Below are 23,784 nucleotides of genomic sequence, written 5' to 3'. Positions count from 1 at the left end.
TCATTATATATTGTTTGTTTGTAAACAGAATTATCTCATGAATCGAGAAAATGAATTTGGTTTACAGCCGTTGACGTCATCACTTTGAAACTGTGACCTATCTGTGTTTTATTTAGATTTTGTGTTGACACAAATCGCCACTGTCTCGCCGTAGTAAGTGAACATTCCTATGCCACATGTAAACCTCAAGTCAGCTGTGCAGTTTGCATCGATTCAACTCTGTTTACTTGTTGCCTAGAGACTCCAGATAGTTTCATGACATCCCAGTGTTCAGTCACGAACCGCGAGACATTCAAGCCACGCTCTCAGGAATCCACAAACTTTCAATGACTTTATTTTAAGTAATATTCCGCTATTTGTGTCGCGTTTGTCTCATAAATTATGGGTGTTGAAGGAGAGTACGTTTCAGGAAGAGCTTTCAGGTAAGCTAATATTGTTGACGTCTTGTCTTCTGTTTACATTCTTCTTTGTTTAAGTAGGTTAAAGTGTTTAGGTTTACATTATCAATGTAAGATGTCAATGCCAATATATTACCTACACTGTTTAAGTTAAGATTAGAAAAGTGGACTATTAAAACTACGCAACGTTAGGCTATAACATTGTAAATATATACTATTAGGACAATGCTTGTATATAGTTCATCTTCAATAATTGTTTGTCAATTAATTAACATAACAGTATTTATGTATTCAACTAAAACTTACGACATGATGAGCCTTAAGTTTACAACTTAACGTGTAGGACAACCATTTGTATAATGTATTTATTATGGTCAGAACCGCAGAGTATTAACTCAAATTAGATAATGTCATACAAAATGATGACTGTATAGTTTAGAATTCTTTTAAGTAGTTGTTTGTCAGTTACTATAAATTACACGAAATAGGATGGCATAATTTACACACAAAAATTTGCACGACTGCATGAAATGGATTCGTAAAATAAAACTACTGACCAATTTAATTTTAAATAGGCCTACTTCTAACGTAGCATGTCCAATCATGGTATTTAGAATTCCTTTAATAGTCTAATGTCAAATAATGGTCAATTTCTTCTTACTTATTGAAAGAGAGAGCCTGAGGAAGCCAGCTCCGAAGCTGAGGGTTGTTCCCGCCTTTTCTATACAGTCGTACCAGAGGGGCGTGGTGGTGGAGAAGCCTCCCAAGCCAGAAGACAGGGTGAGGCACACAGCTGGCAACACTGCCTTCAAGAGGTTCTACATCCGCGGAGACTTCCCCATCTCCATGGAGTCCTCCAGCTCCGGACACAAGATCGCTTGGAGGGTAAGCAACTGTTACCTTACTGGAAAATAATATTCCTCTATATTTGTCCATGTTGTAACGTGTACTGGACTTCCCAAAACGATGGTGAATTAGAACAATAGTCTAGATAATATATCATGGTTAGTATCATAAGAAATTATTATTCTGACCCTATACGATTAAGCCCTAACACATTTGATACCAAATACAGTAAAACATGGAGCAAGTTCCCTTGGGCTACAAAAATAAAGAACCGAATCCTAAATAGAACCGTTGGATACCGTACATTAACAGTTAACGTGCCACATGTCTACTCGTGATTCAGATTGTAATACAATTTGATTCTTCAATATATACATCATTTGTAAATTTTAAGCGATAAATTTAAACTGTTTCCCTTACATCTCAAATTTAAAAGATCGCTTCTGCCCGTAAGGATACACATCTTTTGTTTACTTACTTTAATTATAGGCTAATTTCCATTGTATGGCTTCTCCTTTGATACAATCTTCCTCATGTTGGCATTCCTTTGTGAAATGTGTTGCTGTATTGGCTTTGTTTGTCGTGGGGCTGGTTCAGTATTTAAAGCTAGGTGTTTTAAAATGTAATAATAATATCTATGGTTCTTACCGTCAACGCAATCAGGAGTAATATTCCACTACGGCCGTTTCGGAGATGACTCCATCGTCAGGTGCGTAGTATTATTTATTCAACCCCTGACGCAATGCAAATGAAGAAAACTCGTGTTAAATGTGACAAGACTATAGTTTAGTGTACCACTACGCACCGGACGATGGAGTCATCTCCGAAACGGCCGTAGTGGAATATTACTCCTGATTGCGTTGACGGCAAGAACCATAGATATTATTATTATATTTTCACGCAATCTGCCACACTCAAGAATATGTTTTAAAATGGTTGAATAAATGTGATGAGAACTGCACAAATGAAATCACTATTTTTTTTCTTCAAAAAACTATTCCTTTTTATTTGCAGCAACCCATAGAGAGCCTCAACTTCCACCATTACCTGCCCGTGTTCTTCGATGGCTTGTGTGAGACAGAACATCCCTACAAGTTCTTCGCCAGACAAGGCATCCACGACATGCTGGTCCATGGACGCAACAAGATCCTACCCGTCATACCGCAGCTCATCATACCCATCAAGAGTGAGTTTGCAATCAATTTACACATAATGTTAAATGGGTATTTGTAAAACAAAATACGTACCTATTTATTTCTTGACCGAATTACCAAGGGTTAGGCCCTATAGTATAAATATTTTTGTTTAGTCATCACCTCATGGGACTCTCGTTTGCCGCCCTGACCGGTGTAGCTGTGGCTGTAAGCCACTGTACTATACATTGTGTTCTTAGTCTTGTGTGTATTATCAATGTGTTTTCTGTGGGAAAATAAAACTCTTCAGAACTTTCTACAACTTAGTTATATTTTACACTTTAAAAAACAGGACAACAAAACGAACCTTCTCTAAACATTAATTCAACTCAACACCCCTTAGTCACCATGACAACCGAAATATCCAAAATCGTAAACATAAAGGACACTAGTCAGCTGATGCTAGTTCACAGCTACACGCCCCCGTGGTGTCAACACCACCACACGCCCTCGAGGTGCCGACACAACTTACACTTTCATTTTTACTTTCAACTACTTTTCGCACATCTGCTATGTGATGAGGCCTGCCATTTACTTCAACACTTCTGGGTGAAAACTGTCCAGTAACCACTCCTTCCTTCCATCTCGAAGTACAGGATGGGTTTGGTGGCTTGACATACCCACGTTCACCTACTGTAAAATGTGACCCTTCATACACTTCACCTTTTACAGGTTCACCTTTACATCGCCATTGGTACGAAAAAATCTGGGAACTCGGCGATGAATCGCCACCTAATCCTTCTTTAGGTGTCAAATTGTACCAATAGACAATTTCTTGGATACTCCCTTTAGTTCTTGCGGCCATACGCTTGATTGTTCTGTGGTTTCGCTCAACTATCCCGTTTCCACTTGGCCGGTTGACACACCTAAACACAACTTTAATACCCCATTTATCACAGAGCTGAGTAATCTCTTCGCATCGAAATGTTGCACTATTGTCCATCAAAATCTCATGTGGTGGCCCTCGATCAGTAAACAATTCCAACAACACTTTAGAAATCTGATCTTTCGTCTCTTTTGGGATCCGGCGCCAAATGCAGAACCTACTTGGACCACAGTCCACAATGGTCATGAACTTGCTTTGACCATAGTGTGTTACGTCAATGGCAAGCCTATACCAATTGTTCTGGCAATCCAAATACCCAGGATCCCATTTGATGCTGGATGGATCAATTGACAGACACTCTTTACAACTTTTCACAACTTCTTCAACAACTTTTGTGGTAAAGTTAATGTCTGGGTGACACGGTCTGGCGGTGAATAAAGTACGGTTAACACCAAAATTATGCAAGTCATGAACCTGTTTCACCAATGTCTTTTGGTCCACACTCTCATTCTCACACACAAGTGCAATGCTAGTCTCTTCGTTTCTTGCTAACCATTTTTTTGGCACTCTTGTAAGAAGATCTGCTTTGTTGAACTGTGACTTAATGAGTTCTATTTGTACATTGAGACCGCATTCCAAAATAATGTCTTTAAATAGGCTTAATCGTCTTCTAACCAAAACTTCACTTAACCCATGTGTTTTGATAGGACGGTCCCCCGTCAGTATAGATGACACCCAAGCATGAACTGTCGCTGAATCCGTGATTAATACGATCTTCTTTAACCCCCAACGCAGGGCCAAATTTACTCCTTTTAGGATAGCTAGTGTCAATTTAACCAATTCTGCTAAATTGATATGTGCTGAATCATGCTGCTTCCTCAGCCACGAAGCATCTTCGACTATCTCACCTTCAATTTCTAGACAAACTCCGATCGCTAGACTGCTTGCGTCACACCACACTTTTCCCTCTTCTCCAGGGGACACAGCCCATTTGCCAGTGGCTGGGTCTCTTTCATCGATTCGATCCATAATATTTGTTAACATAGTTTGCGCACGTTCACTGATCAAATCATCCCACTTCAGATCCGACAAATGTCTCTTAACGAAACTACATGCAGGTCGAAGCATGTACTTGCTACTGGATAGTGTCCAATCAATTGCCCACACAACGAGAAAACATCTTTCTTTGTTTTAACTTGGTCCAAAGGTTTTAATTTGTTATCTCTGTACCACATTAGCTTACATCCTGCTCTTCTCGCCATCATACAACTTTACCAAATCCGAAAATCTTGTACCGTTTCCAGACATGCCGAAATAGCTTGTGGGAAAATAAAACTCTTCAGAACTTTCTACAACTTAGTTATATTTTACACTTTAAAAAACAGGTCAACAAAACGAACCTTCTCTAAACATTAATTCAACTCAACACCCCTTAGTCACCATGACAACCGAAATATCCAAAATCGTAAACATAAAGGACACTAGTCAGCTGATGCTAGTTCACAGCTACATTTTCTAATAAGACCTGTTATAAAAACTTTTACTTCTATAACCTTAGAACGTAAAATACATCAGTATATATTTTATTAGATGTTGATTTAGAAGATCGTTGGTTGAATTAATTTTAATGATACAAATTTGTTTGTAAAAGATAATACGAATAATACTTAAATAATACGAATCAGAGTGTGAGTCTATCTTGACCTCTTTCGAAAAAAATATTCGTAACAGTTACACAATGTTTTTGTGATGATAATTGTGTTCTTAGATATTAGATTTTGTGAAAAGTTTGTGCTGGTCCAAACTAGTATTATTCACTCAGATAAATGTAGTTTTTTAGCATACACATCGATAGAAATTTTAGACAGGTTCTTGTATGCAATTCTGTTGCTCCAGACGCACTTAACACCAAGAACTCCGAGGTGATCTGCACCACGCTGAAGGTGCTGCAGCATCTAGTAATGTCTGCAGACATGGTGGGCGAGGCGCTGGTGCCGTACTACAGGCAGATACTACCTGCACTTAACGTATACAAGGATATGAACGGTGAGTACATTTTACAAATATTTAAACATTCTTCTTGAATTCTTTGATATATATCATATTGTTTCCTATCTTGTAAACTAACTGTTTTAACGAAACGAAAGAAGATTTCAAACGATAGTCTCTCAAATTAAACATAAACTATCGAGATATCTAATTTTAAATTAAGAAAGTTTATTTCAAGATCAGCCCAGGATATCAGTAGTGGTCAAATTTGATTACGTTGTTTTTTTAATTAAAAAATACCTGCAGCTTAGTGATACTGTTAAAGTATTATTAGTTGTGTTTGCACGTACTCAAATATAGTGTAGGCTAATCAATTTTTTGTATGTACCGATTATTTATACATGCAAAACAAATATAAAGTAAATAATGAAACACAATCATCAAATGGCATATTTATTGGTGAGGTAAAGTTGATGGTGAACAGTTACTACCCCCCCCCTTGGACTATTTTAATGAAAAAATAGGCTATCTTTCCTCCGTCTGTAGTCCAAATTTTTCATCAAGAGAATGCTGACTAGTTTCGTCGCAAGCACAACATAGTTAAATCTTTACTTGCAACAAGTCAACGTATCGAAATAAATAAACATATACACAAAACACGGACGTACAAAATAAATGGACAACGATAACACTATCTTAACCCTAGCGTAGGCAGTAGACTCAAACTGCTGACGGGTCTACTGACATCGTGGAGATTGTTAGATAAGATCGAGATAAGATAGCGTTATCGTTGTTTATTAATTTTTACGTCCGTGTTAAATGTTATTTATTTTAATGAGTTGACGTTTTTCAAGATTTCTTAATGTCAAAACTCGTCAAGAACTAGTCAAAATAAACGGACAACGATAACACTATCTTAACCCTAGCGTTGTACTACTACTGTAAGAATGAATAATATGAAGAACTAGTCAGCATTTTGGTAGAAAATCTGGACTACGGCAGGGGAAAGACGGATAAGATATTTTGCCCATTGATAAATTTATATTGCTCCTTTTCAAACAGTTTATTTAGGCCTTGTTAGGTCCTCATAATATGTGTATATGTGATGCAACGTGTGTTATCATATTTGATTAATCCTTAAACCTGAATACACAGAACACAAAGTTAAGTAAAGCCCACAAAGTTCATTCAACGTATGTGGCAAAGGTGCCAATAACTTTAGACTCCATTCTTACATCGCCGTTGTAACTCCTGTATTGTTGGTGTGACAGTTAACTGTGGGGATGGCATCGACTACAGCCAGCAGAAGAGAGAGAACATCGGAGACATGGTGCAGGAGACGCTGGAGGTCCTGGAGAGGTACGGAGGTGAAGATGCCTTCATCAACATCAAGTACATGATCCCCACCTACGAGTCCTGCATGCTCAACTGAGCTTTGAGCATCTCTAACAACCGAGCAGGTCAATTTGTTATCGTCCAAGTGATACATCTATTTATACATTCGTTAAATTGTCACCGTTTACTGTTAATATTAACAATTGGAGTTAGGTATTTCTAAAACCTGGTTTGTATAAAGATTAATTGTTATGTTTGGTGCTGTGGTTTAAATTATAAGTGTTATTTAAGAGTGTTAGTTTTTAAATTTTAAGTAAGACTCGAAATTTTGTGGATTATTGGAATTTATAAATTTTACATTCAGTGTTATGATGATTTTTAAATATACGATTGCTCTTTAACTGTCTATTCCTCTTTGTACTTTCCTTTTGTACTCAGAGAGTGAATTTGTACTGGCACGCTGTAAAGTCGCCGGTGTGAGTTAACTTTCCAAATTTACCGAATCATTTATGTGCGAATCTCACCCATTTGTTTGTAAAAGTAAACTTTTTTCGGAAAAACAAGGTACACGTAATCGACTTTACAGTGGAAAGTTTTAATCATAATTGAAGAATCCTCTTAGTAAGTACCAACTCCCTTTAGTTTACCCTGAATAAAAAGGCTCAAAGGTAATTTGAATTTTCCATCAATTGAATATTTTGATAAGACTTATGGCCAAAAATGATAAATTTCATAAGTTACAGTATATTTTTTTAGCTACTTTGTGTTCCCTAGAATATAAAATTAGGGTACAAGAACACACGAAATTGATTGCATGAAGGCAATAACTTCGTTTATTGTTTTTAGTTTACCTTGCCTGTAGAGGTAAGCTAAACCCCTAATAAAAAACCTAAAAACCCTAATACTATGTCAGATGATGTTTTTATTAGTGAATTTCCCATATAAGTAATAAGCTCCTATTACCATAGGTCTCATGGTAAGACCTAGACCCGGGACTGATTTACCTTTTTATTTGAGGTCCCCAGAGGCCAAAAACGCCCTCCGTTCATATTCATATACAGTATACATGTGTGTGTGTCCGTTAGCGCGATAACTCAAGCGAAAATCATCCGAAAATATCTCCGATTTTGATGAAATTTTTATAAACTTGTATAGCTACGTTTATTCAAACGAGTTTGCGAACCAGCATGATCGGACTATGGGAACGGGGGTTTATGGGGGTTTTAAGGGATAAAAATGGGGTTTCCCCATTATTGACTCTAAAAACATACAATTTCACAATCTTTTCCAAACCATTTTGTAAAGCTTAAAACATAAATAATTTTATATGTCTAAGCATTGTTGTATGCCTAACCATTACAGAGATAATTTAACAAAAATTAAATTTAAAATTCCCATGTTATTCTTATGGATAATAAATAAACTGTTCTTATGTAGTTTGCTTGTTTATGGATATATTATTTAATCAGATTTAGTAATTTTGTTAATTTTATACTAAGCTATCAACATTTCAATAAAAAAAACATACCTCAATACCTTCCCTGTAGCAGCAAACCTAAGTCGCATTAAAATTTATTTTATTTAAATAGGAAATTAATCTGACAACTTTAAGGGAGTATTTTAGAAGAATTCCAGCCAGGTAAACGGGAATTCACTTATTCTGCAGGTTTGCTGCGGTGGGGGTATTACAACATTCTTGATTATGGTTCGTGATGTCTTATATGATCACACCTTTTTGTTCCACCTGATGCTTGGAATACACTGGCAAAGTAAGATAAGAAACCCTTACTTAAATATATTAAAGTGAGAGTGCACTTTATATTAGGTGTAAGGTGTTATAAAACGACTTTACTCACATTAGTCATACCATTCACATGAAACACGAAAATATTGGCAGAAAATCCCCATTGTTCGTTAGTCTCTGTCAATTCATAATTAATGTGATCTGGTTTTGTAGAGTGCGGTTGGGAAGTGTCTACGTTTTATATCTGTATGAGTAATTCTATAACTAGCTGAGTAAAACTTTGCGTAACCATTAAGGTAGCTTAACATCCATTAAATAATATAATATATAATAAATAGATGTATATTTGTACATTGTGTAAAGAGTGTAAAACAATTACTTAGAATACAATACTTAATACATAGTAATACAACACTAAAGCAATAAATAGCTCTTAACAGCTAAATGACTTAGATTTCACACTGCAGTTATCACTAAGTAGGCTAGGGTTTGGTCAAGAGTTGGCGAAGGTGGATATGTAAGGTCTGTCTTCTGTTGGACAAAGGAAGTGTTCCAACTCCATCCCCCAGTTGGTTCTCTTCTGCCCTATAGGTTCCAACATGTTGTTCCATAACGCCGTCACAGCTGTCGGAGAAAATAATCGTTGAAAAACAATGTCAACATCTTATACAAACATGTATTGCAAAATAAAATAAACAATAAAACTAAATTGAACATCAAAATGAAATTTACAAAATCGGTTGTTAAGAGAACTAACCAGCAAACTCAAAATTCTATAAATTATATAAAATAGGTTTAATTTAGTAATAAAATAAAAGTAGGGGTTTAGTCCTTATATGATCATAAACCATAGTATCATTGGATTTATTGTCATGCAAAAAGCATATAACTATCTTTAACTACTTAAAACTAAACCTTCTTCGAGATATACTGTAACTTGTAGAAACTCAACTAAACATCCATAAACTGTAATTTAAAGAAGTTAAAATCCACAAATTATATGTAAATGACAGCATGTTATTAGTTTTACGGTGACAGACAAAACAGGTACCGGTAACCGTATATTCCAATTCATCCTATACAACAAACAACAACTTTTATGTTAAACTAAAATCTTGGTAACTATGTTTTATTGGTCGAGTTTTGGCAAGAATATTTTCTGATGCAGAAGACAATCGGGGCTTATAACACGCAACGAGTTTCCGAATTCTCTCATCATAACGGCTTCATTAAAACTTTGTAAGCCCACAGGCTTACCTCGTGCGGTATGTCATTGTTTTTTGGAAGACCTTTGACTATCGATACAACTTCAGTATCCAAAAGGCAATGACTGTGTACTCATCAAACAGCTCAAAATGTATATTTACAAAATCACTAAGAGATACTCTTACAGTTTTTAGGGTACTTCAGTATTAAACGGAGGCCACATTTTGTCAGCGCGCTGCGGCGGTTATGTTAGGTTGGGTTATCGTAAATATTATGTGTGTAGGACTTTCCTCGCTTCGTTATGAATCGAACGGTACTTTCTATTATGATAACCCAACCTAACATAACCGCCGCAGCGCGCTGACAAAATGTGGCCTCCATTTAATTCTGAAGTACCGTTTTTAGATAGTAAGCAATGAATTAAGATATCGTTGGTTTTTCAAGGTAAGATTTTGCATTGAATAAAGGTATTTTTCGTAATTCTGAATTATAGTATAAATACTAAAGTTGAACAATGAATGATTGGTAAGTGAAAAATGAACAAGGTAAAGCAAGACTTACGTACCTCTTGAATATCCCTTCTGACTAAAGTGGAAACAATCTTCAGATAAGTAGGTGAAGTCCGTTAGTATGTTTCCTAACCGATCCCGTCTAATGGGGAATGAAATATTGAACGTGAACGGTTGTGCGACCACGGCGAAATCATCACTATTTTGATATCTTAGGTCCGAAGCCTGGAAATGTAAAAACAATTATTAGAAGTTACACACACAAATGACTCCCGACCCTAATACGAATCCATACGGCTAGTGTAAAACTGATGATTATACCATTTTCTCTTATACAACCTTTTTTGGTAAAAGAATACTTCAATAGCCTACCAATTGACACTCAAATAAATCAGTAGAGAGATTAAATAATACTGTAAAACCCAATAGCAAACAAGTAAACAAATAAAACAAATAATAAAACTATATTCGTTAACAACATGGGTACATTGATGGATAATACATGATAAACACATCTTAGGACAAAAATAAAAATTCACTATTATATATCCACATTACATTAAATAAACCTTAGCAGTTCTATGTGACTTATGCATTAATGAGGTTGTGTTATCTTACGTTACCATGTAAAAGTGGGAAAACATTAAGAATTGTATAAAAAATCACCTATATTTTACAGCTACTGAAAGAACTCCACAAGAACTACCGTTCGAATGTAACGTACCAGCTTTAGCACCAGGATTAAAACATAAATCGATCCTCGCGGCCTTATAGTACTTAAAATGGGGTGTCATAATTTGTATACAACTAACTTTATTCAAAATATACTTACAACTTTAAACTCAGCCAGTTGCCATAGATCCATGAGTTGAAGGAACTCTCGCTGACGATGCTGATAGGCGAGACCAAACAAACATGGACATTCAAAGTTGTGGGTCAGCTGACACAGAGGGCGAACTCCCTTGAACTTGGTAATGATCTTCCCTAGGTCTGTAACACAGTGACATTTAAATACTATGCTGAAACAGAGGGCGGACTCCCTTGAACATGGTAATGATCTTCCCTAGGTCTGTAACACAGTGACATTTAAATACTATGCTGACACAGAGGGCGGACTCCCTTGAACTTGGTATTGATCTTCCCTAGGTCTGTAACACAGTGTCATTTAAATACTATGCTGACACAGAGGGCGAACTCCCTTGAACTTGGTAATGATCTTCCCTAGGTCTGTAACACAGTGACATTTAAATACTATGCTGACACAGAGGGCGGACTCCCTTGAACTTGGTAATGATCTTCCCTAGGTCTGTAACACAGTGACATTTAAATACTATGCTGACACAGACGGCGGACTCCCTTGAACTTGGTAATGATCTTCCCTAAGTCTGTAACACAGTGTCATTTAAATACTATGCTGACACAGAGGGCGGACTCCCTTGAACTTGGTATTGATCTTCCCTAGGTCTGTAACACAGTGACATTTAAATACTATGCTGACACAGAGGGCGGACTCCCTTGAACTTGGTAATGATCTTCCCTAGGTCTGTAACACAGTGACATTTAAATACTATGCTGACACAGAGGGCGGACTCCCTTGAACTTGGTAATGATCTTCCCTAAGTCTGTAACACAGTGTCATTTAAATACTATGCTGACACAGAGGGCGGACTCCCTTGAACTTGGTAATGATCTTCCCTAAGTCTGTAACACAGTGTCATTTAAATACTATGCTGACACAGAGGGCGGACTCCCTTAAACTTGGTAATGATCTTCCCTAGGTCTGTAATACAGTGACATTTAAATCTATTAGTTTTAATTTTAAATACATTATTAGTTTAATTTAATTTCTAGTTGGTTTTTGAATTGGTAATTATGTTTTTTTTTTTAGTTTAGATTAACAAAATAATATGAGTAATGTCGTCTAAAGGACTCTAGACCAACTAAACAACAGCGACTACTGCCGGTTGAACGGCTATAAAAAAAAAGAACTCTACCCCCAAAATATGGTTAACATTTTGACCTGTTACCTGGAGTTATTAGATAAATTTGGCCTGAAATTTCGATATCGTTGCTATATCTATCAACAGAGCATTAACAGAGCACAATTATTACGCAACGAGGTTGAAACTTCAGCACATGTATTATGACTGGGGTTTACCTAAAATACCATGGCATTATTGTAAAATGTGACCACCTTACTTCGCTACTAAACTACAATTGATTTTTTAATAAAGATACCATGGGTTTAAATACAACAATTAATTTAAGGAGCTAACTAATGTTAACCTATTACAAAAATTACATAGCATCTCAACATGTCTGTTCTGTTGATGAACTCATTGACGGGTTTTCTAGTTTTGTTAAGCCCAGGCCCTGCTTTTGTTGTTCATCGGTAGGTATCATAACTTCTTGAACTTTATTTTTTAAGTGTCTTTTAACACAGTATTTTTTTAATTATCCTTACAGTCTTGTCAGAGTACTATCAGTTGTTACCGGTAGTTAATTAGACAGTTCTCGTACATTACTTAGATTTTTATTATAACTAATACGGAAGGGGGATGGGTTTACAAGGCGAAATTGTAGTCTATGTAAGTGTTAATGGTTCATCACATAATTAACAACTGAGGAAGTGCTGGGACCGTGGTGTACCTTGAGGACAGCTACAGTACCTTGAGATGTGATGCAATTTGTAGCACCTCTTTTAACAAACCGGTTTTATACACTGCTACAGTTGTTTAAAAATAGCCCTAGTTTACTATAATTGTATAAGAAGAAACGTTGCTTAAACTTCCTTATTAAATAGTTTAGGGATCGAATAGGCCTTGACATACAACCAGTTTTACAATACCTTGAAATTGATTCTCTATTTTTAGATTTTAAAAGCATTTGGCTGCTTCATGAAGTAAGTAATTTTGTATTCCTCTTCCTGCCAAAGAGCCAAGATTTAATCCTTAACTAAGACGTTTACTACCACTACACCATTATTTCTCCCAAGAAAAGTGTTTTTTGTCATTCTGCGTCAAAAATAGCCGTTTGTTTAAATGAATGTTTTTTTTTTGTCTAAAGTAGCTCTTTTACTACCAGGGAGGAAAAAGCCTTTTGGTCCCTAAGGCGTAAAATTCAGCTGGTGTAAACCATAGAAACAACATAGTCCCTTAGTGGATTTCCCATCCTTATGAACTGCTGAAGCCAATTTTATTGTTAGTTCTGTCCGGTTTTCTGTAGATGTCGTGTTTTGTTTACAATTTGTTTCTTGTTATTTCAGTAATTTAAAAACTCGTTTAGCTAAATAAAACTATCTAATCATAAACAATAACTCGTCCACTAGCTATATAACAGAGAGACACAAATAATGAGAAACTAACACTAAAATAATGGAAACAAATTGTATACAAAACATGAAATCTACAGAAAACCGGACAGAACTAACAATAAAATTAGCTTCAGCTGATCCATAAGGATGGTAAATCTACTAAGGGACTATGTTTTTCTATGGTGTAAACTAAGTTGTAAAACTTCGATTATAAGCCCAAATCGCATGTATCGAAATAACTATCTATAGATTGATTTAATTAGTTGTACTTTTGACTCAATAGTCAATGGTTGTAGCTTATGGTTAAATCATTGACTATTGGGTACTGAATAGTCAAAGGTTGAATTCTATGATTCTATTCAATACTGAATTACCTGACTGTGTAATTGTGTCTGTGTGTCTGTGTTTTTAATTACTTGTCTTATCCCCGCAATAAACATTTGAACAACATCTAGTCAATAGTTTATCATATTGATATACACTAACATAATCGTAATAGACGAAATGATTGAATCGCTTTCCAAACAGCTGTCTAATTTCATTAGCAAAATTGAAAACTAATTTAAATTAGTTTTATGAAAGTATTTTCGTGTTCCTAACTTAGTTTGTTAAATAATAATGATGCAATTACGAAAAATATAGTTAATCGCATGGGCAAAGAGTATATTTTAGCCCTCACTTATTTACGATAAGCTTTGCCTCAGTTGTGAAACCGGAGTATGGGTCGAAAAAAGTCATGCATGGCCCTAGTGATGAAATGTACTACTTCCCAAATTTGAAAAGAAGCCTTATTATTTTCGTCGTAACGTCAGTATATTTTATCACTGTACTGTACTATACTTACTGGGTGAGATGACAATTTGTACCAGAGTCCTGGGCAGCGCCTCCTTGAGCAGATCCAATGTCTTGATGAGGTTCTTGCGATGACGCTCAGGAGCAATCTTGGTGTCTATGTAGCAAATGTCCAGACAGAAGTCGTTGGAGCCCATCATCAACGTGATCAACTGTATAGTAGATCAAAAATAGTTTTTTTACTTTCATTAAGAAAATATGTTTACTATGCCCTTAGAATTATGGGAGTTCCCTCTGTACAGTAAACATATGTATTATGCCTGACATTCAGGGGACATATTGCTAAGGATATAATATGAAACAACATAAACTTTCTTCGTTGATCAACATTATCTGTGGTCGGATATGTTTAATGTTTAACAAGTGTTTTACAGTTAAAATAAATATAAGTAATATCGTTGTCCCAGTCTACTCAGTACCAATTTACATTGTCTGTAACTTTCGTATTCAATGCACTCAATACTTAACTGTTACACGTTAAGGTTTATACTTTTAAAAATGTGTTTTTTTCTTAAAAGTGAACATAAAAGCACACAAATATATCTATAATAAAGAAAGTTAAGTGACTGCAATCAAGATAGATACTACAACCGCTTTCTCAATCCATCCAATAAAAGTTAACATTGAATCTGCTGATGAGATTGTTTCTATGTGGGATGAGTTTTAGCTACCATTTTCATATTGTAGTTTAGAGAAGTGCATTAATCTAGCTTACAAAAGCCTTATCAACTGTATGAAATTTTCCTTTATTATGTTCAATGAGATTTTATATTTTGAAAAGAATTAATGTATTATTGTATCAAAAATATTGTGCTCACAACATTGTGTTACACAAAAATGTGTAAGTGACCAACCTTCCAGTCCTTGTAGATATTCACTCTGGGGTCGGAGCGGATCCTCTTAATCAGCTGACCAGCCATGTACGGTAGGTCGTCACTCATAGCACCGGCCTCTCCTACGTTGAACTGTGACGCTCTATGATGAGTCAAGGAGTCCTTCAGGGAGTAACCCACTAGACTAGGGTTGAACTCCTTCAGAAGGTTAGGCAGCGTCAGAAACTCCCTCCATGTCCCCTGCCCTCCTGTGTATGTAAAGAGGGATGTAAAGAGTCATTTCAAACTACAAGCGACTGTTGTTCTTAGTATTCAACCAACAGAAGAGGTATCATTGCATTGGCTGCTGACATTGTGATGGCAATGTATGTTTATATATATATATATATAATGCTACTTTTATACTACACTCATCCTTCACTCATACTTGGGTTAAAATACGTGGCGTCCCCATCTCAATGATTGATGATTGATAATAATTTATAGTTTGACTACCCAGACATTCGTTGTGCTTATATATCAATTTTAATGGTAAATTAACATTTGTTTTGTGTTCTTGATATATAATTCTTATAAACCAGGACTATCCTAAGCTTCAAACCTTTGCAGTGTGTAAAAAACATTCGATTTCCCTGTCTTATCTTGTGTTTCTACTGTTTCACTAGAAAATTCCACTGGTGTTTTTGTATGTTCCATAGTATTAGATCCTATACCACGATTCTTGCATACTGTTACTCTTACCGATAGACCATGAGATGCCTCTGTTCTCCGTGTAGACATGCAGCAGTGTGGAGGCCGCTGCTCCGTTGCCAGCAGTGAGGCTGTCTCCAAGGGCTCCCACCACGTCTATATCTCCGGGCCGCAGTCTGTGAACACTGTCAGGCCTCTCCGGGGAACGGAACCCCTCGGTCTGGCAGGGGAATGGCCTCTCTTCACTTACTGCAGGCTGTAGTTTCTGTACATTGGCAATCACAAATAAAACTAATCTATCAGAGAAAATATATTTTTTTGCAAATTTCTAGTGCCTTCTAATAAATTAGCAAATCTTGTTTAAACACTCGTATATTCATGATATGTAATTGAAACATTGATAATACATGCTAGTTAGGTTTATCACAAGGATATTTACATTAAGCTTGCCAGCCCTCTTTAGCAACCCTGGGTTGTTGGAAGTTCTGCCGACAGCATTGAGCAAGACGTCACGAATCTGCTCGAATTTCTTGAGACTCAACTCGAACCTCCAATTATTGGCGTCACAGCAACAGAACGTCAGCAGGCTCAGCATGGCATACGGCCACAGGCGCATCTGCAAACACAACTCTACATCAGCAATCTCTACGTCGGACAGTTGAGCAAGACGTCACGAATCTGCTCGAACCTCTTGAGACTCAACTCGAACCTCCAATTATTGGCGTCACAGCAACAGAACGTCAGCAGGCTCAGCATGGCATACGGCCACAGGCGCATCTGCAAACACAACTCTACATCAGCAATCTCTACGTCGGACAGTTGAGCAAGACGTCACGAATCTGCTCGAACCTCTTGAGACTCAACTCGAACCTCCAATTATTGGCGTCACAGCAACAGAACGTCAGCAGGCTCAGCATGGCATACGGCCACAGGCGCATCTGCAAACACAACTCTACATCAGCAATCTCTACGTCGGACAGTTGAGCAAGACGTCACGAATCTGCCCGAACCTCTTGAGAATCAGCTAAAATCTCCAATTATTGGCGTCACAGCAACAGAACGTCAGCAGGCTCAGCATGGCACATGGCCACAGGCGTATCTGCAAACACAACTCTACATCAGCAATCTCTACGTCGGACAGTTGAGCAAGACGTCACGAATCTGCCCGAACCTCTTGAGAATCAGCTAAAATCTCCAATTATTGGCGTCACAGCAACAGAACGTCAGCAGGCTCAGCATGGCACATGGCCACAGGCGCATCTGCAAACACAACTCTACATCAGCAATCTCTACGTCGGACAGTTGAGCAAGACGTCACGAATCTGCCCGAACCTCTTGAGAATCAGCTAAAATCTCCAATTATTGGCGTCACAGCAACAGAACGTCAGCAGGCTCAGCATGGCACACGGCCACAGGCGCATCTGCAAACACAACTCTACATCAGCAATCTCTACGTCGGACAGTTGAGCAAGACGTCACGAATCTGCCCGAACCTCTTGAGAATCAGCTAAAATCTCCAATTATTGGCGTCACAGCAACAGAACGTCAGCAGGCTCAGCATGGCACATGGCCACAGGCGCATCTGCAAACACAACTCTACATCAGCAATCTCTACGTCGGACAGTTGAGCAAGACGTCACGAATCTGCCCGAACCTCTTGAGAATCAGCTAAAATCTCCAATTATTGGCGTCACAGCAACAGAACGTCAGCAGGCTCAGCATGGCACACGGCCACAGGCGCATCTGCAAACACAATTCTACATCAGCAAATTGTACTTTTTACAGTTAAGTTCATCACTTGATTTGATAGGTTTTACCCAAGGCCACACTAAAAAAACTTTTTTTAGTGTGGCCTTGGTTTTACCTTATGGATGTTACACTACAGTTTTAGTGCTACAGAAATATATTTATAGAACCCAGACAGCTAAATAAAATCATGCAATTTGTTGGATTGGAACTACTTATTAAATCGTAGAAATGCATTTTTATATGTAGTTGATTATTATTGATTAAAAAACTACCATTATTTTGCTATTACACTAAGTTTGCTATTAAGATAAGTAGAATTTAATATAGAAGAAAAAACAAGGAGGAATAGATAACTTCATACTATTATATAAGGAGATGAGGATTATATAAGGAGGATAGTATTAAAATGTCGCCTTGTAAAGCTATACTTATGCGGTTTTGCTGAGGCAGAACGGTTTGAAGAAGATCAAGTCGCGTATCGAGCTAACTTTATTTTAAAGCTACTTTTTCTTTATGGATGTCAGAAGTGAAGAGTCGAAAATAAAACAACTGACAAGCTCTATATCTTTATCAGCAATTTGTCGTCACAAGATTATGAAAATTGATGACCTGTAACTATTCATCATGTCAGTGTGTGAAAAAAAAAACAAATAAAGCTGCAAAATATAATTGTGGGTATTAGGCCACACATAAAAAACAACAATCAGAAAAATAAACTTGATTGTTTCTCACAAGTACGAGTCAATGAGGCGTAGTAGATATATGGTGGAGAACCGATAAAGAAAGACCTTCAGGTAGTAAAAAAGGTCCAAAGGCGATTGCTTACTGGATGCTCTAAGCTCCAATAAATAAGTAAAGTAATTCCAGTCATCAGTTTGTGAAATTCGGGTGCAAAATAACACAACCTCAAGTATCCAGGCATTTTCTTCAAGGTCAAAACAACGACCTTCTAACAAGTCAGACAGATGTAAAAAGTGTAATAACTGGTGCCTCTTGATATTCCCTAAAGTCTTTTATGAGACCACTGGTTCCAACATTTAAAACGTCATCTTCTGGTCAGTGTGCAGACCCCAAATGTTTTTGTGGTCATCCGAAGATGGCATTTTAAGTGTCGAAATAAGGACAGTAAATTACTTTACAAATTCGTGCTACTAGTTGCAGGTGCTTGGCCTCCCTACCTTGCATGTTTTTGTCTATGAAAGATCATCATTATGTTATTGTTGACTGTTTCGCATGGATAACATTTATTACAGACTACCTAGAAGGCTGGTACTATTGTATTGACTGCTTACCTCCGGAGGACCCTGGCTGCGTGTGGCATGTCCCCCACTGGACTGTCCTAGTACTCGGTTATACAACCTCAGTCACACTCACAGCAGGACTTGCCACGGGTCAACGAGGATGTTTGGAAACTGACTCGATCTGGTCCACAAACTCCCTCGCAACTTATCTAGGCCAAATTGTCCTGTTTCGTCTGTGAGGTCGTCATACCCCGTTTTTGTTCCAAAATATGGTAGTAAATATATCCTTTGCACTCTTTCTACAGGTGTAATAAATCTTAGTAGTATATTTAGGGCGAGTTAGGATGTTCAATGTTGTTAAAAATAAACGTTTTATGTCGATGAAATTATCTTTTACAATATTATAAAATAAACTTAGTTCTTTCTGTGTTTCGGGTCAACGGTCAACGAAAGAACTATTTAACCGAATAGACAGTCGCATGTTTAAAGGTGGTACCTTTTTAAGTAAATAATAGTATTTTATTTAGCTTTAATGGCAAAAATCCTCTGTGTTTGCTATGATGTACACTATTAAAATTTATTTAATTTAAATTTGATAGTACGATTCATCTTAATACTTCACATATTTAGTTGCATTAGCCCAAGAGAATTTTATAAAATAAGTGGTTTTTATATTATTTCTATTGTAAAAGGTCAATTTTGTTCACAGAAGATTAAAAATTCCCGGATACTTCTGTACTAGGTTATCCTGTTGCCAAACACTGGTAGATCAGCTATTATTCAATGAGATTATTTCTAACGAATTCTTGGACAGTATAATACTGTACCCACTTCTACAAATTGAAATTGTTTAAAATGAACTAAACGTATATTTTATCTCACGCTTATTACAATTTTACAGATAAGTATTGCTGATGTAACAGACATCAGCTTTTTGTTAACTGTTAGAAAGAACCATGTCGTCCTAATGGTCGCCTCAATAAATAAGTATTTTATTCAAAGTAAACAAATACATTTGATCTTCCCTACGTCACTAGGATCGCGCAATCTCCTATACAAATTAAACATCCTCTGCAGTCACCTCGTAGGTAGGTTCGTTTATTGCTTTATCAACAAAGTCAAGGTCGGCGTTATCAGTGTTGGCCACGTAATGCCTAGCATTACCGGACCCCGACCTTGAGAGGGAATTCAAAGTCGGCCAAACCCTCAATCAAGTGATTTCCCTAACTGACTTAATGCCATTCAACTGAGGCCATCGAGCCGTGATAGCATCTACAGTCGAACTGTGGAATCTGAAAAGCTAATTGGGAGGGCGGAATCAAATGAGATTTTGCAGTATAATATTTTATTTGGAACTGGTTTTATTTTATAGATTTGTCATTTTTCAAATGCATTTCTAAATGTACCTGCTCATCATGATGAGGTAACATGGTGTACAGCTCATGTTTGCTGTAAATCAATCTGCTCATCTTATAAAAATTTTAAATTCCAAAATTCGTAAGGATTAAATTCTATATTTTTGATTATTCTCATATAAAATATAAAAAAAACTGTTATTGGAAAAAGACCAGGGATTTTGTAAATATTGTTTCAAACCTCCTATTTGAATCGGTATTTCTGTATACTCCAATCGACCAATTAATAAAAATGTTGTGTATTTTTATTGCAAAAATTAATTAATTACCATTCCTGGCTAACATTTTCAACATATAAGGATATAATTTGTTTGTAGAAACACACACTTCGCTGTGGTTGGAGCCAGGGCCAGACAGAACAGGTAATATATTCTTCATAGTCCTCGCTAGAGGTATTTTCAAGGTCGTGATATAACTTATGAAACACATTATTAAATTAATGAACTGATGAAACCGTTCCTCTGATTAAACATAGTAAATACTTTTCTGTACTAATATATTTTTTAATATTCATCATTAAAAATCAAAAAGTTAAACTCAGACTTGCTGCATTTTATTTCTCTATTGAGATGTTTCAATTCATTACATCTCTTACACAGTAAACTACAAAAGGCGGGCAAAAAACAAATAAACCTCATTATGCATACTGTATATTAAAAACCAACTGACCCTAAAAGTCGAATCCACAACACATCTTGGTAATTAGAGTTTTATTTAATACTAATTACGTAAATGTATTTATTCAGAGTTCAAAGCTTCGAAATATTTATAGAGGGTTAATTTACCTTTTATTTTAAAAAAAATGAGCAAAGCCTTGAAAACCTATATACAAAAACCGATAAATTGTTACTACATTGTATTATTTGGCTCATCCTACTATCTTATTTCTCTAAATTCGCATAATAATAACTAAGAAAACAACTACTATGGTCAATTTTATTTTTGAGCTGATAAAATCAACAATTTTACTTGATTTTTATTTGTGTTGGTTAACTTTTTATTTTAAAAAATGCCTCTGAAGAAAGTACTGTAGTTATATCTTAAGTTCTAGATCATTTAAGGGTTCTCTGAAACGAAAAACGCCGTTTGTAAAAAAATGTAATATTATATAGATTGACGAAGTTGAAATATTGTTGTTAATTGCATAAATGAAATTAAATTAACACATTCCATAATATAGAATTATGAAATATCTACATTTTTACTTCCTCTCCCTATACAAAGTTTGTAGAATGTATTGTTTTCGTCAAAATTTTCGAGTTTCAGTTTAGAGTGGATGTATGCGTTTTGGGTCCCCCTGAACCCAAAAAAGTGGTTTTCGAAGTGATGTCTGCTGTGTGAGTGGATGTGTACATGCTACGGACCACACTTGTAGTCCAATTTTGATGAACCTTAGTATGCAGGTACTTATCCATAGCATCTAGAGGAGTTCTTTTATTTTTTTTATTTTGATTTTTAACTGTGAATTTCCATAAAAACCCATAAAATAACGCAAAATCGGATTTACTAAAATATGTCCGGGACGATTTTGATAAAGATTTAGTATGTTATAGTCCTTCAGGTACTGAACAAAATTTTAAAGATTCCATTTCCGTGAAAATTACGGTTTACAAGTTATTGTAACTTATGTTATTTTCCTATAAAACTCCATAAAATAGCAAAAAATCGCGTTTTAGAACAAAGCCGGTTTTGATTAAAATTAGTATGTTGTCCTTTGAGTTTTGAACAAAAAGGTGCAAATCCTATTTCCGTAAAAATACGGTTTAAAAGTTATTGTAACTTATGTTATTTTTCCATTAAAAACCATAAAATAAACCAATCGGATTTTTAAAAAAAGCCGGTTTTGATTAAAATTTATGTGTTATGTTCCTTAGCATGTTAAATAAAATAGTGCAACACACTATTGTTGAAACAATTACGGTAATTGCAGCTTTTGTAATTTACCCTATAAATTATCATAGTTTCTCCCACCGCTTGCCCATGTTAAAGGTTGTTGACAAGGTAATGGGAGATAAAAAGTTGTCAGATTGATGATACAGTTTATTCAACATATTTTCAACATATAGGCCTACGTAATTTTCAACATATTTCATTTTATAGATGAGTATTGAAACTGCGTAAGCAAACAAATTTACTTAAGTATATAAACAAATAATTAATACTAGAAAGTGATAATATAACACCAGGACGTATAAATAAAAACCCTATTTATACGTCCTGGTGTTATGTTATCACTTTTTAGTATTAATTAATTATTGATACATTTTGAGTTAATTTGTTTGCAATAGGAATCTTCACAACGTATATAGGCCTAATCCATACGGTAATGTGCAGTAATGTTTGTGTCTACGATAGATGTGCGTGTCCGTACACATGGACCCCTGTTCGATAAATCTTATAATCCACCGATTTATGTGAAAATTTAATAACAGTGTACACCAAACATTATGTGTTTGCTATTTTAGCCTTTTATTTCATGAACTAAGCCAATCTAACCGTGGTAATAGTGTATTAATACGTTTTTTGCCCTTTTTAATGAAATATTTCAAATAAAGGTTATTGAAGTTAGGCTAGTTAAGTTTTTTTTCCATAAAATAAAGACAAATTAATAACCTTGTTATCCTATTATTTTATTATTGTTATCCTTGCTATACCTGTTATATTATACATTATCAGAAGTATTAAACGTTATATCCCATTGTACTATCGTTGAGCTAAGATTAAATTACCAGTATATTAATTACAAAGTATTTTAAGGGTAATAAATTCTTATTATTTGCTAGATATGTCATCATTGACTATCATGAAGATTTATATAATCAAGATTTTAATCAAAGAACTATGAATCTTTTGTAATTATTCAAAACGGTTCATCACTAAAAATGAGTTGTTTAAGGTATGATTTTAAGTAAAGCTTTATTTAATTGTCTATAAACATAAACGGACATTAAATCATGAGAAAATGTCAGTTTTATACAATACATTGTTTTACGAACTAATATTAAAAAGAGATTTATTCTAATACGATATTCACAATACACACAAGATATATGTTTTATTAAGTGTATTTCACATAATGTAGTACTCACAGTGGTGGTGTGGTGGTGTGACGAGTGTGGTGGTGGCGGGTTTGGCGATGACTGTGAACTTGAACGGTGGGTCTGATGGTGATAACTGACCCCAAGGTCTACAGTCTACACCTCACTCAACATTACATAGCATCCGTGACAAATGTCTAGCAGAGCAAAAAACCAGCACAGCTTCAATGCTGAGTCAGTTTTAAGACAATTGCGAGTTCGTCTAATAATTGAATAAAACATAAAACCCCATCTAACTTTGCTTTTTTTATGTAAGCTATTTATCATCTATAAATTTACAGTAGGCAAAAACGCTAAATTTTTCGTAATACCACAGAGAACAAATGTTTTAAACACACGCGTTGCGTGGCTAAATGTGTTTTTTTTCTTGAGCAAAGATAAGCTACCCGGAATCCGTTGGAACGATATGTTCTTAGTATATAGCGTTTTAACTTAAAAATACATCCACTTATTTTTCAGAAGAAAAGAGCCCCAATTCGTTTTACATTTCATCTTACAATACAATAGAAATTCATGTTTCAAAACTTATTTATATAATTAATTTTAT

General features: G+C 35.7%; 2 protein-coding genes across 2 annotated transcripts; one reads left to right on the top strand and one right to left on the bottom strand.

Moving 5' to 3' along the window:
- The first annotated feature begins 224 nt into the window (after nucleotides 1-224).
- On the top strand, nucleotides 225-6,995 carry LOC128986753 (parkin coregulated gene protein-like). The gene is made up of 5 exons (XM_054407267.1): nucleotides 225-422; nucleotides 1,070-1,283; nucleotides 2,259-2,430; nucleotides 5,160-5,309; nucleotides 6,524-6,995. The coding sequence occupies exons 1-5, from the start codon at nucleotides 382-384 to the stop codon at nucleotides 6,682-6,684; spliced, it is 738 nt and encodes a 245-aa protein (XP_054263242.1). The 5' UTR covers nucleotides 225-381; the 3' UTR covers nucleotides 6,685-6,995.
- A 1,682-nt stretch (nucleotides 6,996-8,677) lies between these two features.
- LOC128984088 (phospholipase B1, membrane-associated-like) lies at nucleotides 8,678-16,350 on the bottom strand. Its single transcript, XM_054403371.1, has 7 exons — nucleotides 16,174-16,350; nucleotides 15,786-15,999; nucleotides 15,066-15,292; nucleotides 14,204-14,363; nucleotides 10,879-11,036; nucleotides 10,103-10,271; nucleotides 8,678-8,955 (listed from the first exon to the last, which is right to left on the bottom strand). The coding sequence occupies exons 1-7, from the start codon at nucleotides 16,348-16,350 to the stop codon at nucleotides 8,825-8,827; spliced, it is 1,236 nt and encodes a 411-aa protein (XP_054259346.1). The 3' UTR covers nucleotides 8,678-8,824.
- Nucleotides 16,351-23,784: the final 7,434 nt, after the last annotated feature.

This window comes from Macrosteles quadrilineatus, unplaced genomic scaffold (genome assembly GCF_028750875.1).
Source record: "Macrosteles quadrilineatus isolate MER2022 unplaced genomic scaffold, UCM_ALF_1.0 Scaffold_2__2_contigs__length_208266976, whole genome shotgun sequence".
In the NCBI taxonomy this organism is placed as follows: Eukaryota; Metazoa; Arthropoda; class Insecta; order Hemiptera; family Cicadellidae; genus Macrosteles; species Macrosteles quadrilineatus.
Note: the sequence above shows the minus strand (reverse complement) of the source record. Positions and strands in the feature narration are given on the sequence as shown.

Bases quoted from the DNA above. Each gene is read 5' to 3' on its own strand.
- LOC128984088 (XM_054403371.1), bottom strand. From the start codon at position 16,350: ATGCGCCTGTGGCCGTATGCCATGCTGAGCCTGCTGACGTTCTGTTGC. The intron at 15,293-15,785 runs GTAAGAGTAACA...TTACATACACAG, and splicing joins AGGCATCTCATGGTCTATCG to GAGGGCAGGGGACATGGAGG. The intron at 10,272-10,878 runs GTAAGTATATTT...TTACATTTCCAG, and splicing joins AACTGGCTGAGTTTAAAGTT to GCTTCGGACCTAAGATATCA.
- LOC128986753 (XM_054407267.1), top strand. From the start codon at position 382: ATGGGTGTTGAAGGAGAGTACGTTTCAGGAAGAGCTTTCAG. The intron at 1,284-2,258 runs GTAAGCAACTGT...TTTTATTTGCAG, and splicing joins GACACAAGATCGCTTGGAGG to CAACCCATAGAGAGCCTCAA. The intron at 5,310-6,523 runs GTGAGTACATTT...TTGGTGTGACAG, and splicing joins CGTATACAAGGATATGAACG to TTAACTGTGGGGATGGCATC.